The 19,601-nt window shown below is 43.2% G+C and overlaps 1 protein-coding gene across 1 annotated transcript in view; it reads right to left on the bottom strand.

Annotated features, from left to right (window-relative positions):
- Positions 1-19,601, bottom strand: part of LOC128726249 (poly(rC)-binding protein 3) — a 107,176-nt gene continuing 87,575 nt past the window's right edge. The window contains exons 7-11 of the mRNA XM_053820046.1: positions 18,024-18,143; positions 16,862-16,993; positions 14,896-14,989; positions 14,398-14,674; positions 1-710 (exon numbers count right to left, since the gene is read on the bottom strand). Coding sequence (XP_053676021.1) covers positions 626-710; positions 14,398-14,674; positions 14,896-14,989; positions 16,862-16,993; positions 18,024-18,143 — 708 coding nt within the window. The 3' untranslated portion in view covers positions 1-625. The remainder of the gene's footprint in view (positions 711-14,397; positions 14,675-14,895; positions 14,990-16,861; positions 16,994-18,023; positions 18,144-19,601) is intronic.

The raw sequence follows: 19,601 nt of genomic DNA on the forward strand, positions 1-19,601 counted from the left end.
GTACGATTTCTAGCATGCTAGCAGCCTTTTCTCGTTACGCTAATCTTTTTTTTTTGATTTTCTTCCTTAAAACCGCTTAGCTTAACTTTCGCATGTTGCCCTTAACCTGCTGCTCGTAGTAGTAGGGCGTCCAGGTCGACCGCCTGAAGACGATCGGTTCCAATCCTTGCTAGCGTGCCGCCACACAACACCATCCATCTGGTTCCTCGTTGTTGTCGGACCCTGTCCACCTTCGTTCTCCGTTCCGTCCTACGCATCCATCCCGCCGCCCATTGCATTCTCCTCGCGCTTCCCCGGTGGTGGCCGGTGGGTTGCAGCATTACTTCCGGTCCAGGTTCAGGCCGTAACGCAGAAAGGGGAAGGCGACGGTGCCGACGGCCTGCGGCATGCCGTTGTAACCGAGGCTGGCGGCCGAACCGGGTCCAGAGGCGGCTGCCGCTGCTGCTGCTGCCGCTGCCGCCGCCGCTACGGCGTTCCCGTTCCGTACGCCGGCAGCGGCCGCGGCGGCCATGCTGGATGCCGCCGCCATCGGTCGAAGGACACCACCACCGCCGCTGGTACCACCACTGCCATTGCTACCACCATCACCACTTCTAAAGCTGAGAGGGAGAAGAGAGCGAAAGTTTTAATGGATCGGCGCTTTCACGATGTGATTCGGGGTGATGTAGTGATAGCCCGGGATTGGCATTCCGGCTGTTTCCATCGAAATTCTGAAAGTAGAACGTTTAATGGGAACGTACGTGGCGTTTTGCGAAAGTAGATGTTAAGCGTGTGAGTGTGTATTTGTGTGTGTTTGTATGTGGGTGTGTTACAGGGTTTGTTTGAGCGGTTGGAATTGAGAGCGCGACAGATTTTGAATTTGGCGTGATTTGTTTGGTTTTTTTTGTTTGTTTTCGATCGGGTGGGTTTAGAAGAGTAAGAATTGAGGGAAGATATAATCGAGACGCATGTAAATATTTGCAGCAAATTTCAATGCGGGGTATTTTTTTTTTAACATGAGTGCACGTATCGGAACAAGGAAAGAAACGGACAGGTGGGACAGAGGGGACAAAGGTATATAAAAGAGAGATAATAGAAAGAAGAGAAAGAGATAGAAAGAGAGAGAGAGAGAGAAAGAGAGAGAGAAAAAGAGAAAAAATGATATTTATATATTTATATTGGTATTTATAAAATTGAAAATATTGCAAAATGGCAGCGCTCACACACACAGACTGATCACTCTCTGAATGCAAATCAGCATATCTTCGGTAATGAGGAGGTGAAGAAATCGCGAGTACTGGTTTAGCTAAGTCGTGAGGCCAGTTATGTTTCGAGAATCTTGAGGACGCGGTCGTTACGATGCGTTTTATGCGATACTAAAACGCAATTAGTTTGCAGCACGGCATATCGATATTGCTGTATTATGGTCTCTGATTCAATTTCGAGCGGTAAAACAAAAATATGTGTGTACACGAAGAAAGAAAACGCACGATCAATAACACATTTTGGCTCTTTTTCTCATACAACTAATTTGGTTTTGATTTTGGTGTATTTTTTTTTGTTAAGGAAAACGGTGAATTGTGAACGTCTATTCTTGCAAGATCGGAAAATCAAATGGATCGCAAATGGCTGCATCTATATCTATGCCTATATAGCCGTTTCTAAGAATCGAGAAAATGGTTTTAAAAAAGCTCGCTACTACAGAAACATAACAAGGGGGCGGCGCGCGCGCGCTGGCAAACGTAAGAAAAATGAGATCAAAACAAAAATGCACTGAGCACTTTGGAAGAGATTAACGGTTTGCATAGCAAGTAGAGTTTGAGAAAAAAAAAGCTATCGTCTGGGAGAGTGGAGTGGAGCATATTGGAATGCATTGTACAGAGTATTTTTATTTTTGGATTGTGTGTTGTTCCCATTAACGTACCGCTGTTGTAAAACCAAAAAAAAAAACTTCGAAAGCATTGAAACCACGAAACTACCGCGCGGCGTGTGGTACACGCACAGATACGGTACCGTGCGTAAAGAAATGGGATAAAATGTGTTGCGGCACAAAATAAAATCGTATAATAATCACCCCGAAAGTTTAACGAAGTAATAAAGTGGGAGCACCGATTTGGGTAGGTAAGAATTGCTGATATCATTGCGAAGGGGTATAGGGAAACACAAACGACTAAATAAAAGAAAAGGCGCCAAAAATTGTCGCCAGGAGTCAAAAACGCAATGTAAAAGTAAAACGCAAAAGTAAATCAACCCTAAAGGAGCTAATAGAGTGTGCCACCTAGATTTGAGCTAAAAGGAGCTTTTTAAGCACACGTACGCGCGCGCGCGCGAACACATACACACACACACATATTTATATAAATAAGTAGGGGGAAAAAAATTATGGTAGAAACAGCGCGGAAGAATGATATGACGACGACGACTGCGGTGTAAAACACGAAGGCGGGATATTATTACGATGGTTTTTTTTTTGGTATTGGCTTTTAGAGAGCGAGGGCGGGCTAGGTTTGGTCGTGGTGGTGGTCGTGATAATAGCGTTTTGGCACAAATAAACGCCTAAGGAGGACTAAGTAAGAAAAACTGTTAGAGGGTACATAATGAAAAATCAAACACACTACATTTCATACGTACTGTGGGAGGGAAAATTGAAAAAAATAAAACAGCTGAGAGCCATCTAGAAAAAAGAGGAAGTTTGTGTATGTGTGGTGGAAAAAGAACACTAATTAAGGGTATTAGTAGCAGAGAGAAGAAAGAAGGAAAAGGATTATCATAAGCAGTAAGAAAGTACAGGGATAACACAAAACTGCGAGCAGCGATATGTGGTAACAAACTAAAAAAAAAGGGTTTGAAACAAAACGCTATCAAAAATTTAGCAAGTAGGAAAGCGGAAGGAAATACGTACCAAAAAAAAAAAAAACAATAAAATAAAGGAACAACAGAACAGATTGCACATAATTGAGTTCTTACCAGAGAGGAACGGTTCGTGATTACTTTTGGTGGGGTATATCAGAGCGGTTTTTTTTGGTTTGTTGCGTGGTTGTTGGTTTGCAAATTATTGCTTTTTTTATGTCATGGTTGTTGTTTTTTTTTTCGTTTAATTTAGTTTGGCGATCGGTATTTTTGGACGGTTGGACATACGGTGGTTTTGTGGTTATATGGTTGTGGCACATTCATTGTATTGGTTGGTTGGACGAGGGATGCTGTTGGTTGCACGCTGTATAAAAATAGGGAAAAGGAAACGAAACGACACGGTATGCTTTCGCAAACATTTGTCACGTATTTGCGCGCCACACACTTTTTGGTTGCGAATTATGAAGTTAATGATGGTGGCTGGGTAATGATCAAATCATACAAAAAAGGTGTAAAACAGGCAGGTTGGTGGCACAGGACGCGTGAATGGGGCCGCGCCCGATAAGAATTTAATTGGAATATGTTATATTAGCAAAAAAAACCTGCCTTCAGTCGGCGCTTTGTACCCGGGACGATGTTGTTGTTTAAACATGCTTAGTTTCAGTACGAACAATGGCGCGACTTAGTGTTGTTATTTAACGCTAATCTTAATTTATCGACTCATGCTACCAAAAAAAAAAACAAGACCAACTGTTATTAGATAGGCGCTTTGGAACAAATTAGACACGTGATACGAACAATTATTTTACTTTCGTTCTGATGGAGCAAATTTTTCTGAACACCTGAAGCACCCCAACATCGTCGTGTTGGGCTTTTTTTTATTCATCATATAGGTTCATTGTCCATCCTCTGGAGCATAATGGATGTCGTAAGCAACTCGTTTGTTTAATGTAACGTTTGGGGAAGAAGACTATTTAATGACTCCATTCGCGGGGGTTGAGTTTGATGCAAATGTTCAACGACTTTCTCGGTTGTAATGTTGAGCGCTAATGAGGAGGGGTAAAAGGGAGCCGCATGAAAGCAGGACAAACAAACAAAAAAAAATAACAACAATCAAACAAACACACACGGGAAATGATGTTTTGATTTGCTTGCGCGTTACGGCGTTCGGCACAAAATCGGAATGATCCTACTTTTGGTGGGGCCAGCTCCGGGTTTCGGATCGTGTGTGAGGTGAGGTAGTTTTTGCTGGGTGAGAGAAAGGTGCCCCTCTTCTTCTTCTTACACGTTCGGAGTCGTTTTCCGGAGGATGTTAATCGCAGGATGTATGGTTTTTTGGATGCATGGAATTGGCTCTTTTGGTGGCGTACGGATACCGTCGTCTGCCCAGCAAACAACTCATCTCGTGCGGCGAGCTAGCTAGATAATGAAGGAGGTGTTGGTGTTATATAGCGCAGAAATGTAGGAATGTTGCTGTTTTCTGACCATGATGAGCAGGGAGCAGGAGCTTCCGGGTGGTATAGAGTTGGAATTTAGTATGGCACACAAAAGCGGCCGATCGTGAGTGGCTTGCGTGTTGGTTCAAACGAGGAAAGAGGAAAGTAAGCAGGCAAACACGGAAGGGGAGGTCGGTTTTGATGCATTTATGCCCGCTTTGGTGGTCGAATTGGCTTTTCATAGCATGGTGATGAACACGTGGATGGTGTGATGGCGATGGAAAAGGCATAGTGAGTGTTGTATAGCATTAGGTAGTGGTGTCCCTTTTCCAGTGGTGATGGATCGTGGATTAATTCTTTATCACACTACACTCGCACACTAAACACACATACACACACACTCGCGCGCACACACATACACACACGCAGACATAAGGATACGTTTACAATTTGGCCATTGGACATGTAGTAGCACTGGTGTAATATGTTGGATATTTGTCAAAAAAAGGCTTTTTTTATGTGCAAGGAGGCACGGCGGTGTGTTTGGTTGGTGTAGAAGAGGGAGAGAGAGAGAGAAAGAGAGAGTCAGAGAGAGAGAGAGAGAGCGGTTCGGAACGGTCGGAGTAGTGGTGGACTGAATGAGGAGATGACGTTTAGGATATTCCCATTTGGTTCGTTGAAGAAGGCGAATTTGCATTTTTGGTTATCCCACGCTGATGACGCCAAGGAAAAACGATGCACGCTGGACGACGAAGCTTTTGGCTGAAATTGGAGTTACATTAGTGCGCTTTGTTTTCATGTTGCTGTTGTTGTTGTTGTTGCTGTTCTCTGGAGTGATCGATGCACGCACTCGGCGTGGGGGAGAGCGAAAAAAAAAACCCCATCCTGCGAGTTTTAGTGAAGAGAAACACTTTTGTAACCCTGACCAAATAAAAGCGCGTTCGGTTTTACTCGACTTAACTCAAAATCTATCCTTTTATTTGTTATTAATTTCCTTCAGTTTTGTTGCATTTTCCATCGGTTACACATTATTATTGGAAGTCGATATTTGTGGGAGATTGGGGGGTGAAGGAAGGGAAGGGCGGGAGAAAGATGCTCACTTTAAACGTTATACAAATTTGCTTTACCGATGACCTACTTGTCTTGCTGATAGATAAGACAGTGTGAGAGGTGGTACAGCCTCCTGATCTACGCATGGATTGAGTTTACACCACACCACACCACGCATCACAATCCTTTACTGCAACGATACACACATTACATCATTTCGAACCGTAGCGGTTTCGGTTGAAACATTTACGAACTTGAGACTGAGAAAAACAGTAACTGCTGTGTGTAATACAAATACTATATGCTAGATGTCAAGAGTGTGTGATATACTTTTTTTTGGTACGCAAAAGGATAATACGTAAACGTGATCTATTACTTTACTCTAGGACTGTATATGTGTTGGCCTGGCTTAAGGTCATTTGCTTTTACAGCATTCGATTATGCGAATAGTCTTGCTGTTTGGTCAGTTATGACACACTTAGACGTATGTATGTGTTATTTGCTTACATTGGTGTGAACGTGTATGGGAGCTTAAACTGGAGTGATTTGCAAAATCAAGAGTATCGTTTGCTGATAGTTGTTGTAATCATGGACACATCTTTATAAGCTACTACTGAAACGCCTCAATGCTACCGTTTGCGCATAATATGTCCGTCTGCTCATTCTACACACTAATCGAATCTCTTATTAACGGGGGGGAAGAAGTAGAGCTAGCAGAGTAAGCAGTGTGTACTAGAGAACTTGCGAAATAAAATAAAACATTACATTTCTGTTGCTTCTTCATACACATAATGTTAAAAATAATAACGCTGGTTACATTTGTATTCATACGCTAAGTGAATGTTACAAAGTTTTCCGAGCTCATTCCCTTTTTTTTTGCAAACAATCGTGTCCTCTCATCCCTCATTTCGTTGCTAACATTTCCTGAAACATATTCTTGCCCGTACTACCCTGCGTTGCATACTTGAATATTACCTTTGCAAACTACCGCGTGATACATAAAAATATGTATCTCGCCTCATTTTGTATATGTATAGCAAATTTATGGTAGCTTTCATAGACAGCTTTTTGACAATGTATTGCGCCGCATGTCATTGTATGATTTTAACGCTGAAGAAGAAGAGCCAAATTAGCTCAACACAGCTCATCAAACTGAATTGAACGTTAATTTTACCGTAGCTGATGATTTATGCCAACAAAACATGCACTAAAAAATGTAAAAACTAAAAATTTCCATCGTTCTATCATGCAATAAATCAGATACGCAATGTTTGTATCACGGATTAGAATAGAATAAATCACAGAAAATGTTATCAACGAATCGAAATGTTACACGATGAAATGCAAACGATATGTGGTTAAAACAAGTTTGCTATTGTGTCGAGTTCCCAGCATCAATTGCATATTATAGCATCGTAATCTTTATCTTCACGTTGCTCCAATTAACACAACAAAGTTTGATTAGTCCGACGATATTAACACAAGCGCAACCGTATGTGTTCGTTTTGTGACAAGAGAAATTCTGTGGAAATTTGTACTTTTCCTCCGAGTGGTGCACATTTTCCAGATTAAATGATAGTAAGTTTAGAGAAGGGTTTCAAGTAGTATAACAAAAAAATCACGAATGGGTCTGCTCTAGATGCCTGGTAATACATAAACGATAAAGTTAGCGTGATAAAAACCGACTTTATTAGAAGCCGATACGGCAACAGCGGGGTGGCAAAATGAAGTTACGTGTAACTATTTTTTACTTAAATTTTCGTTTGTTACATGCTGCTTTTTCAGATGTCTTGCAATAGCTCGTTTAAAGTATCTAGCACACTTCCGCTGGAAAGCACAATCTGTTGCCAGTGGAACATAATGTTTGAACAACACTTTTCCGGTGCTGGATCATTTCTTATCGTCGAATACGTTCATCATTTGAAGAGAGCATAGCAAGTTACGAAGAAAACATAAGCTACATTAACTGACTATCTAACGCTGCATCGTTTGTCAGCTTAACTTAGCAGAGCGAATTCATTATTCCATCGACAATTGGATGGAGCTTTTCTAAACAAATAAACGATTCCCAAAAGGAAGTACCGTGGTTCCATTTATGCAGGCAAGATGATGATGGTAGTAATTTTGCGCGTTTAGCGTTTTAGAAGAGATTCTAATTTCGGAATTCACTTGGAATCGGTTTGTGCCTGGTAAAACCGCAGTTGATGTAATAATGTCCTCGTTGATCCCGATGGCATGGCAAATCCGAATATTTTGGCTGTGACTACTTATGTACGCCATGAAAAAGCATCGAGAATTCGGTCACTCATCAGTTGAACACGGTTCGAGAACACAGCCAACAAAAAGATGAGTGAAGAGAAATGCCAAAGTGTACCTCCTCGTGGTTTACGCTCGATAATCTCAAGATACCAATGTTGCATGCACATTTTCTGTTCAACTGGGGGAAGCACGAAAATTCCAGGCAGCGCTTAAATTGCGATGGGATACATTAACCCATTTGGCTCTGCACCGCCATGCCGGCATGCCGAATGTGACCATCGGGCCCAATTTATAGCGGATTCTGCCAGCCCAAAATAGGACACGGTATCCCCTCCAAAACGAGAACCAGAAACGCAGTTGCAAATCTAATTCAAATTGCGATCAAGAGCTGAGGCCGACGGCGACGAATGGTCGATGGGATTGGCCGATGGGACCGAATTCTATCTTTTTGCTTCATTTTACTCCCTTTTTCGCAATGCCGCGAGCCTCTGTGATCAGCGATTGTGAGGAGAAGCGAGACACACGAATGTCTTTTTCTCCCGTGCATTTGACAGACTGACTGATTGGGGCTGACTCGCGCGCGTCTTTCGTCGTCGTCGTCGTCAGGAACACTATGTGTGGTGAGTGCAAGAGTGCAAGTGCAAAATAGCTAACGCAAAAACTAACACCACTAAAAATAGCCGCAACAGTAATCTGAAATTAAAATTCGAATCGGTTCCGTGCTCGCGGGGTTTCGCGCGGTCTTGGTGTGATAGAGGGTAGAGGTACAAAAAACCTCCCCATACACGACGCGGTACAACATTGCAGCGAATCCTTCTCGCGGTTCTATGCACATTTTTGATGCTGCATTTCTCCATTCGTCGATAAGGGATGGTGGTGCATTTGGCGATCTGAGAGAGCGATAGAGAGAGCGCGCTGGGTGACATGGCTCGTCTTCGAATGTATTCTACTCCGCCTAGCAATCGTCTTCTATCTATTCATCCATCCATGGATTCCATATCCCCCCCAGGTTTTCCTTTGCTTGCCAATATCTGTGATTAAAAGAAATTACGTTTTCGGGTTCTCGACAAGAAGGTCCTCACCGCTCCGGTACACAACTCCATCAACACCGGAGTTTGTGTTTGGATCCCAGACAGACGACAAGCAGCCTATTTTTAGTGGCCGCAGCTGCTAAACTGCGAGCACGCCAGCCAGGAGAAAAAGTGACGGTACAAAACTAATGACAAATTTGCAGATGGTTTAAAATTAATCCATCGCCACAGAATCGGGTACTGCGCTGAAAAAGGGCATACACAACGCGGTTACAGCATCAATCTACCACCACCGGGATTTTCGCGTCGCTGTCTTTCGTTGAAGCGACGACCGCCGAGAGTGTGCACACACATTCGATGCAACTCTCGATGGTGCCCCGTGCTATTCCCATCCTTCGCTGCTGCTGGTGCTGCTGCTGCAGGCTCAGAGGGAAAGCGTAACCCTTTGTGCGGTTTCTGCCAACCGAGCTCGCTTGAAATATGTTTGTGTTCACGGATTGTGTCGCGTGAGGCATTCGCGAACTTTGTTGGCAATCCGCGCCAACAAGCAGGATATATTCCCTATATGTGACGAAAATAACACGCAAGAGTAAGCCAACGGGAGCCCTTTCTCTTTGCGAGATGTCTGCGATGCTGAGGGAGGCAGGTAGGTTGCAAGAACGACGATGGGAAAAGTTGTTGTTTAAGAGAGTATTGTTAAAATCAAGCTTTTTTAAAATCGTTATCGAATAAGCGCCTAAAAATAAAACATCACCATCTTCACCATTTCGCTGGGCTAGGCAGCAGCGAACGGAGAAGCACGAAATATCCTCGAAACGTTTTGCGGAAACACACATTTTTCTGTCGAAGTAGCTTTCTCTCTTTCTCCAGGCAACCATTGGCACCCGTTTTGCCGTAGGCGGGTGAAACAACGATTGCGTCAAAAATAAAATTAAAAAAAAAACCCCTGGGAAACATTCCAAAAAAGATATTCCATTTGTTTCTAAAATCGAAAGCGTATTAAGCCTGTAGTAAGTGTAGGATACATTTCTGTTGTTGCTGCTAGCATGTTTTAGAGCTTCTTTGCTCTCTTTCGACCCTAACGTAAAATTGGTTTTGATAGCCACTAACTGGGAAAAAAACATTGCGTAAAAAATAAAAAAAAACCTCCTGCCTATGCCTCATTTTGTTTGTTTGTTTGAAATAAAACTAGAATAGACTGTTAAAAAATGTCTCCCCCTTTTCCCTAATGTTGCACGAATTCATTGGACCAAAGCGTTTGGTGTGTACACATTTGCTTAGAATATTGCGGGATGGGGGGAGCGAGGATTGTGTGTAGGTTTGGGGGGGCTGGGTTGTTTTTTTTTGCACGCCACAATTTTTCATACCTTAATTCATAAAACTTAATCATTTACTTCATCATTCCATGTGACTTCAGTTCCCTGCATTAGTGCACGTGACCATAAAATGGATTTTGTGTTCAAAGTTTATATGCCTTACCGAGAGTACCGTGTGTGTGTCTATAAAACTTAATGAAAAATAGAAAAAAAAAAGTAAAAAAAATGAAACCATGCACGGTTTCCAATCGCGAAGTTTCTACAATTTGAATTCTTACGTGCGCACACACGTTTTCAATTAATCGCATTCTATCAGCTTATATCAACTCAGTCACTTACACCTTTTCTACTGCGGTGTATGACTCTACTTCTATTGAATCCTAAGTAGCAGGACTTCCCCAACTTCCCCAGGAGGTTGCGCTTATCGAGCCGTAGTGAGCCGATCTAATCTCTAAGTGAGTGTCCGCGGTGCGAGAGTGCATCCTCTCTCTCTCTCTTTCTCTCTCTTTCGCTTCCTGCACTGCGGGCGTCGTTTTTCATCTTTCCGTCGCTTATACATCATCCTCCTCCTTCACATCATGTCCTTGTGCAAGATGTGGGTAAATTCTGTCATACATTGTCTTATTTGTCAACCTTTCCCTTCCAATTAGTGTCCTGCTTCCTGCTACATGCATCCTGCGCGCGCGCGCGCCCGCACTGCTGCGGACACCCAACACACACCGAGTCTCTTCTGCTGGCCTGAATCTGTTTCCCGCCACGCGGCCCAAGAAGAAGACGATGGATGTTTAGCTTCTAGTAGGGATTGAACTTATTGCGCTCGCTTTTCTTACTGCTGTCGCCGTTCATGCTGTTGTTGGTGTTGGGAGAGCGCATACGCGTGGTCTTGGGCCGGTTAACACCGGTCGTCTGGATCGGCGCCACCGCAGCGGCCCCGCTAGACAGATTGCCAAGCAGATCAGTCAGGCTGCCGAGAGCCGATAGGCTGTTCAGCGCATTAAGTGTACCCGGCTTGGCCAGCAGCTGTGCGAGCGGAATGGCCGTGGCCAGCGGGTTCGAGACCGCAGCAGCGGCCGCATTCGCCCCAGCCGCACCTGTACCGGTGACGCCCGAGTTTGCGGCCGCCGCTGCAGCTGCGGAGGCCGCCGCGGTTAGCGTGGCCGCCGCCGATGACGGCACTATGCCGGCTGTGGCCGGTTGTGCACCGGCCACCTGCGCTGTGGCAGCGGCGGCGGCTGCTGCAGCGGCAGCGGCGCCCGCCTCGTCGCCTAAATTCGCCTTCTGAAGTTCGACGCTGTGGGAGGATAAGGAGGAAGTTTGTTAGGTTTCAGAAGAGAGAGAGAGAGAGATAGAGAGAGATAGAGAGAGAAAGAGTAGAAAGAGAAACGTGTAAAGGATATTTAGAGGCGGCGGACGGACGGACGGACGGAAGGATCAAGAGGTAGAGTTTTCGTTGCAGAAACACAGTGACAGAATGAAAGAGAGGCACAGAAGGACATGAAACCAGGTAAGACGGCGGAGTATTTTTTTTTTGTTTTTTTTTCATGATTGAGAGTAAGGATAGTGCGCATTTTCCGGGAGGATATTTGTTGTATTAGGAATGCATTAAGAAACAATACGGTGGTTATTATGCACGGTATGTGTTTCACCCTCGGATGTTAGTAACGGAGCGGAGTGGAAGGAATTGGTGCCTTTTCAGGATCAGCTCACAGACGAAAAATGCTTGGTACAATGGATGGAAAACATTCACAATCGTGTAATGAAAAATGATAACACGCTCATTGGACAGAGAGAGAGAGAGAGAGAGAGAAAGAAAAAAAAAACGTTGCCATTTCAGACGAAAAACCACTAGACACGTGCAACTGTTTTTCAAATGCGACGCAGCAGCAGCATAAGGTTTCAAACGAATCATTGTGGTTTCAAACCTTGTGTGTTTATTTTGTTAACCATTCCTTATTCGATGACGAGCTTTTAGAACATCAGCAAAAAAACACTTACTCCCTCTGTCGCATTGTGTTGTTGTACAGCACAAGGGCAGCCTAAGCGTTATTAGATGAAATTCTGAACAAATAACAGAAGTCGGATCATGGTGTACGATATAATTGCAAAACGAAAAACGAACGCGCATATGTCATGGACATTTTTGGCCACCTCAAACATGTGATTATGAATGCAATAATCAGATTGAAAACAATACATGTTATACATGTTATACATATATATATTTCAATAACTAAGCTAAAACGCGTGGAGCTGTGAAATAGCCATTCAAGGGGTTAAAAAAAACACGTCTATTATTGATGACAGTAATTATTGCTCAAACATTTTCTGGGTGTGAAAAACGCGAAACGAGCCGTAATTGCTGCATGCATAATATATGCGGAAAAATCAGTAAATAAATTGACACATATTTCACCACTTCATTTCACGTAAGAGCGAGAAAAAAAAACACGCGAAGGTTTATTAATTATTGGCGCTTTTGGTACGCAAATGCCACCAAAAGGAGGGAAATAGCTTTCACCGTACTGAAATATTTAAAACCGTGATGGGGAAACTAAAGCAACAACAAAAAAAAGCACGAGAGCAAAAAAGCTCATGCATCGATGAAAACAATACTTATTGGAAAAATTCGAATAAAAATGGATACGGAAGAATCCGATCAATCCAACATAAAATTGAATACGCGGAATCATACGGGAAGCGATTCGATTTAAATTCAATGAAAATCGTAGAAAATATTGATTATATTCTGATTCGTTACTAAACGTACTTTCAAGCCGTTATTACATCGCTTAGTTGATAGTTGTAAATTTTGTATTTTACAGCGAAATAAAATTAATAACCCCGGACTGTGGCAATTCATTAGTCATACATTTAAAACAAACCGTCTGAATATTATTTGTTAGTATACGTTTGAATGGGCAATGATCAATTACAGATTGCATCTTAAGCAGCAAGAATTGCTTTCGACTCAAAAACATAACTTATACTACACGACGGATGCAATAAAACAACATGTACATAAAATCCAGTAGCTTCCATTTCCGAACGCTACACTGTCCTCAAACCTAATTTTTACAAATGCATAATCACATTAATGAAGCGCGCCTTCACCTTTTGCCGTGATGTTGGACTTGGGATACATGAGGATGGACTTCATCTGCCTGCCATGGTTTTGTGGCAGTTGAGCGGCGGACTGGGAGGATGTATATTTTTTTCTTATCAGCGGGACGATAGTGTAATGACAAATGGGCGTGTGGAGTGTTTTCTGCCTTGGAAAGAGTGAAATTGTTGCGCTCTGGGGGGATTTGCAGCAATTTGGGATGCATTGTTTTTTTTTTCGTCTGTCGGCCCCATTTTGATGGTTTGTGGAAATAGAAGTGCTCTCTCTCTTGCTTCATATGCCGGAAGTACAGGGGAAACTGTATAAGGAAACATCATCTCGGAGGTCGGAGAAGGAAAACGTCAGCATTCAGCATTCAGCATTCAGCAGGAATTGGGAGGATGTGCATACGCGCAACCTGGCTATCGCATTTGCAGCAAGAGTCGTGCGAAGGAGCAGGTCAGCAAATTACACACACGCACGCACACACAACAACAGTAGTATCACACAGAACACGGACGGAGAAACGGACGGATAATGGACGGGCATGGGGTAGAGCATTGATAGGAGAGAAGTAATCAACCTGTAGGACACGCCTGGGCTAATAATGGTGTGGTGGTGGAGTTCAATCGATGTTCGTTCGATGATTTTCAAGAAGGATTCCGGGATTTTGGAAAGAAGTGCGTTGGTTAATGGAGTAACACAGTGGTGGCAGCAGTGTTTGGTGAGATGAAGAGAGTAGTCGTCGTCGGTCATCTTTACATTCGTGGAGTTTAAAGGGTTGGAACAAACGGGACAATTCCTACGCAACACAAGAAAAGATCATCAAGTGACGGAGTGAAATGTACAGAAAAGAAAACTAAAACAATGACTCGGCAGCAGCACACACCGTGTACCGTAAACTGCAACCTCATATTCTGAGTAAACGATGCTGAAAACTCAATGGCCGAGAGGAGAGTCGCAACAAAGCAAAGTGAGAGTTACCATCGGTGTTCGACGAGAGGGAAATCTGCTTGTACAACTAAACAACGGGGTCTGCTGCTGGGTACGTATGGTTTTGGGAGAGGGCTCGTTTAACGTTCAACGCCAAAAGAAAACCGGGACAGAAATGTCGACACAAAAACACAGAGATAACTGCTTAGCACAAGACATATAGAGACAGAGAACGCGCGCACGATGTCAAGACTCGGGAGGATGATCCACTCCTCCAGGGACTCCACTCCCAGGTTGCGGAAGCAACGAGAGTCGACAACCTAACAGCCACTAATCCCCCCCCGGAATATGCAACATCTCGCCGGATATATGTTGATCGGTAGTAACGGTAGCAATATTAGATAGAAAGACCTAAGCACATGAATTAAAAGTATGCCACCTACCTCATGTTGATCAGATACTGGGCAAGGGCCACCGAATCCGGATTGCCGGTGATCGTGATCGTCCGGTCCGTGTTGCCACTGTCCCGCTCTTCGCAGTTGGAAATGCGTATCATGGCGCCAGAAATCTGGCGGATCTCGGCAATCTTGGTGCCGCCTTTTCCGATGATGCAACCTATCAGGTCATTTGGCACGGTCATTTCATGTGATTGAGACTGTACTGGAGCTACGTTGCGGTTGTTGTTGGTTCGCAGTTGAGAACCGGCCAATGCGGCGAGAGCTGCGTAGGGTATATATTGGAAGGCATTAATTTTAGTACTAACAAGGTCGTGGCCCCTTCCCTCGATTTTATTATTCCCTCTATTTTCTGTGGTTTACAGATAAACTAGCTACGAAAGCAGCAGCCTACGTTTGGAGACATTTATGCTCGGAATTATTAACTCCAACCATGGGGCACAAATGGAGAAGTGCGTGGTATGGAACAAATGGGTAAATACTTACCAGTTGGGTTGAGTCCACCGGTGTTGGAGGGAATCGCTCCAGCCAATCCAAGAGCTGCAAGTCCTGCAAGCGGATTTTTAGCGATTCCCGAAACCTAGAATAAGATTTAAAACAACGATATATCGTCAAACGTGTTCCTTCACTCAGCACAATGCCGTTATTTAATACTTCAACGTTACGTATTAAACTCTATTCTGTGCAGATGTTAGTTTTCCATATCAGGTGGGGAAAAGTAAATTTATGAATTATGCTCAAACGCTATTTAACATTCGTTGTTGAAACCAACACCACGTTGATAATACACAGCAAATATCGAACCAATTTCAACCTACACGTTAAACACATGTTAAAGAGCGACGTCATCTGTGTTACTCTACTACTGCTAGTACGACATACATTTTAGAATCATTAACAACCGCTACACTACCATAAACTCGGTAGGGAAACATAATCGCAAATATGCAAAAAAAGGAAATACTCAAAAAACTATAAGCAGAAGCTAACTATTGATGGTGTGTGATATTAAAATTGATCGATCAAAATCTGTCACATGGATTGATGCACGAGGATTGTTTTTAAATTCAAATATTCTAATCTCTGTACAAAATATATTTCGTTGACGAGAATTCATCGTAGCATGAATAGTGCATCCTCAATATTATTACGTCTTTCGATCACTAGTAGTGTGCGCAAAAGAAAAATAAATTTAATTTAGTCATAGAATAATTGAGCTTTGCGGCCACTAACATTGGGCACAAATGCCTAGAAAAGGGAAGCTGAATGCGGTAGAAAAAACAACGAGAGCGTATGGTTGAGGCTTATTTATTTCTTGTTCTAAGCCTGCACGATTATAAGCATTTGCAACACGCTGCTGAGATGCTGTACAATGAAATATTGCAGAAACCATGAAAGCAAACAGTTGAATGAAGCAAAGTTTTCACCGAGAGTAAGTTGCATTGTGCAAACCGCGTGTCTGGTAAAAAAAAACACTATGTATGAATATAACGATACGCTACCGTCGTACAATCATGCATGAAAGTATATATAGACACATGCAAAAGCCAGGAAAAGCATTCTACATATTTCTCACACTCGCGATTACATGCGGGTACAAGCTTTCGCACAAAGTGTGTAGTAAAGTAAGCATTCGCGTAACTGAACAATTTCTAACTCCCAAAATCTTACATAACGTATTTTTACATTGGCTAAATATTACTAAAAAGGACACAATATACAAAGGAGCATAACGATGAGTTCTCAGAATGGTGACACAGTATGAATGTATAAAAAGAGAGCAAGATTGTTGGAAAAAGGGGGGGCCGAATGCAAGGATATATTTTCGCGATTCACAGCAATTCTCAGGATGGTCTAAAGGGGAGGTGGTTTAAGCTGTTCGGTCACAACGGGGAGAAACTAGTACTGCTATAATGTTAACTTCATTATCTAGGAAAATATATATATATTAGAACCCGCTAGGGCAACATAAACAGTCTAAAACAATGACGCTCTACCCGGGGGGTGGGGGCTTTTGGGGTGGACAGGGGGCATATATAATGAAACATTGAAACTCCGCTGCCAGCAATTTCTCATCCACAGCACAATTCAAGGAGCGTCTCTACATATCTACACGCAGGGATCGAATTAGGGGACAACATTCGCAAAGCGCAGGGAACAGTTACCAGTACTATTCTGTTCGATAAGAACAGGATCGCTCGGGATAATTGTTACTCAAAAAGCCAGTGGTGACGAATGAATGGGGGAGGGGGGGAAACTAAGTTTTCAAAGCACGAGTTTTGTTAACGGGCGGGTCGTCATTCGCTGGACAAGGCACGATGGAGGAGAGATAAGAGAAAGAACAGGGGGTGGGGTGGCGGCAGGTTGGTGTGTGGGGGGATTTTGCTTGGGTTTGGGTAGAGTAAGTAACTGCCAGGCAAAATCAGCACCAATCAAAAACGATTAAACTCACATCAGGTATCGGTTGTAGATGATGTGGAGGTATCGCTCCCTGTAGATGTGTTCCTTTTAGTAATGGATCGGCTAAACCGGAGATGCCCGCATGCAAGCCACCGGTAATGGCTAGTGGATATACTGTGCAGGTCTAAACGAACGATTTATGAGATAGTTATGTAGATAGAAAGATAGATAAAGAGAGAGAGAGAGAGATAGAGAGAGATACAAAAAGATAGAAAGACACGGTGTGGAACAAAGTGTGCGCAGATATTCGGAGGATGGAGGATGTTTTGCAATGAGTATTTCTTCCTGTTTCCTTGCTCGAGTTTTTTTTTTTAATTTTTCATTTTTAAGTGAATCTTACAGCGAGAAATAAAAAAAAAAACAAACATTATACTACGATAACAATCTGTTTTCCGATGCTGGGCAATGGTAACACATCCTCAACATTGTCAACAGGGCGGGCTGTGGTCAGTGGAGTGTGACAGATTTAATAAAATGTAAAGGACGAATTGAAATCAGGACAGACAAAGTGACACAGAAGAATGGCGCTATGTTACTGAGTGAAAATTAAGCATTCAAAAACAAAAAAAAAACAGTAGCCACAAGGATTAGCAACGAAATCGAACGAAAGTTCAGATGTTCATCCGTGGTGTGTGTGGTTGGCCTGTTGTTTTTTTTTTTTTCTTTCTTTCTGTCTAGTAAATATGAATTTTGATGGAGGAAAAAAAAAACAAATGAGCACAACAGAGACACGTAAGGAAAATAGCAGCAAAACACAACGGGAGAGCAAAGGAGCACAATGTTTTTTTTTTCGATCGAATCAAATATGCAAAGGCGCGATTCTTGAGCAATAAACTATTTTGTTACAATGTTTGGTGTATTAAAAAAAACCCGAAAGCAGGCGTAGCGGCATATTAAAAGTACGAAACGGTGACAAATAGCAGCAGACAAATGATAAGGCGGCAGTACTAAACGAAAACTGTAGGTACAGATAGAAAATACGATAAATTCTAAAATAAACCTCTGCTTCTGTCGGCATGACATAGAAATGGGCGTGTAAATTGAGAAAAAAGGGCCAGATCAACAACAGAGCTTCTGTGGTGGTAACAGACGAGGAAAGATTTCTACACAAAACGATCAATAATAAACCACCCCATTAAGTACACTATACATACCTCTTGTGCCGGTACGGCGTAGTTGCCCTGGATGGTGTACGCCTGACCGTTGGCCACTATTACCGGTCCATTCACCTGTGGCTTTGGCCGGTACGGAATGGTCGCACCCTTCGGTGGTGACTGCAAGGCAAATGAGGAAAGAATGAATTAGAATTGCCAGTTAGAATGGGTACATGAATCGTTTCCATTGTAGGTACGACGGCGTCCTCACAATGTAAGGAAATGGAATGAATAGAAATCCGATTGAGAAGCTCTCCCTAATGATGGTGACCGCATTCGTTAGAGACTGGCAGAAATGCTGCTGTCATTTGCAGTAAGTTGCGTTCCTATTGTTTCACCCCATTAATGTAACCCAATCGCTCATTCTGCAATGCCACGGTGTTTAGCTGATTATGGAACCGTCAATGATTCCTCCAACCCATTGCTAGGCTAAAAGACTAGGTTTTTGCAAACATATTTATTGCTTTAATTTGATAGAACGTACATTTCTCGCAAAAAAAAAACACCACGATCGAAATGCATGCCTGAAACGTGACATCAAATTATCGATTATGGGAGATTTGATTTCTTCTGCGCTCACGCACATTTGCCACCTCGCAAAGAAAATTACCTACCATTGATAATCAATTTAACAAGCAGCACGTGGTGCCAATTAGTAAAGCACATCGATACCAAAATTCACTCATCCGCCCAACCAAGAGCGCTAATCACGTGCGTTAATGCCCGAGAATATCGATGAAATATGATCGGCAAGTTTTACGCAAGGTCGCGTGATGTAATCCACGCTTGAATGGCCTTTCTTTAGCAGGTTTACTAAAGCGAGAATAAAAAAAAAACCTCCAACAGCAGTATGGCACTCCACCGAGCCGTAGGTCAACGCCAGTGGTAGCAGCTTCAAATTATGCTCGATTGTCGACCCTGCGACGTTTCCGAGAGTGTGTTAAATTTAGTGATTAATTATTCACCGGTTTCATTAGCCCGGTCAAAGGTAGCAGCAATGCACGCGGCGGCGGTGGTGTAGCAGCACCGGCTCAATTTCGAGGCCCGTGTCCTGCTCGTAAAACGTGTCCTGTAATTTTTCCTCCCATTAATTAATGTCGCTTTCCACCTTCCGGGCACAAAATTGTGTCCCGATCCGGGTGTTACCCAAACCGGGCCATTCTCTGCGTTCTGCGCGTTGCTAACGTCGAAATATGTTCGTATAGTTTTGTCCAGCAGTTGTACGACTAAAGGCTAAATTTGGCCCCGCAAAAGAGAGCTGCGCTTAAAACGGATGGATGAATACGTTTGGGGCACACACCGGTACTCCGGCAGGTTTCCACACAGGACGCTGCAGTCCTGTGATTTAAATGGTTTGCTGCTGGTCTAACAAAAGCCGCCACCGATACCAAACGACCTAAACGGTTAGAACGTCGGTAGGGGCAAGTACGAGAGAGAGAGCGCGGTAAGGGCAGATGTTGCGAATAGAATTTAATTATGACGTTTTTTTACGCTTCGCTGTTAGAAGCGAATCCTACTGATCCCAGGGCGCATTGGATAGCGCAGGGATATGAGAAGCAACGGCAGAGCAAACGAGCG

The sequence above is a fragment of the Anopheles nili genome, chromosome 3 (genome assembly GCF_943737925.1).
Source record: "Anopheles nili chromosome 3, idAnoNiliSN_F5_01, whole genome shotgun sequence".
Classification (NCBI taxonomy): domain Eukaryota; kingdom Metazoa; phylum Arthropoda; class Insecta; order Diptera; family Culicidae; genus Anopheles; species Anopheles nili.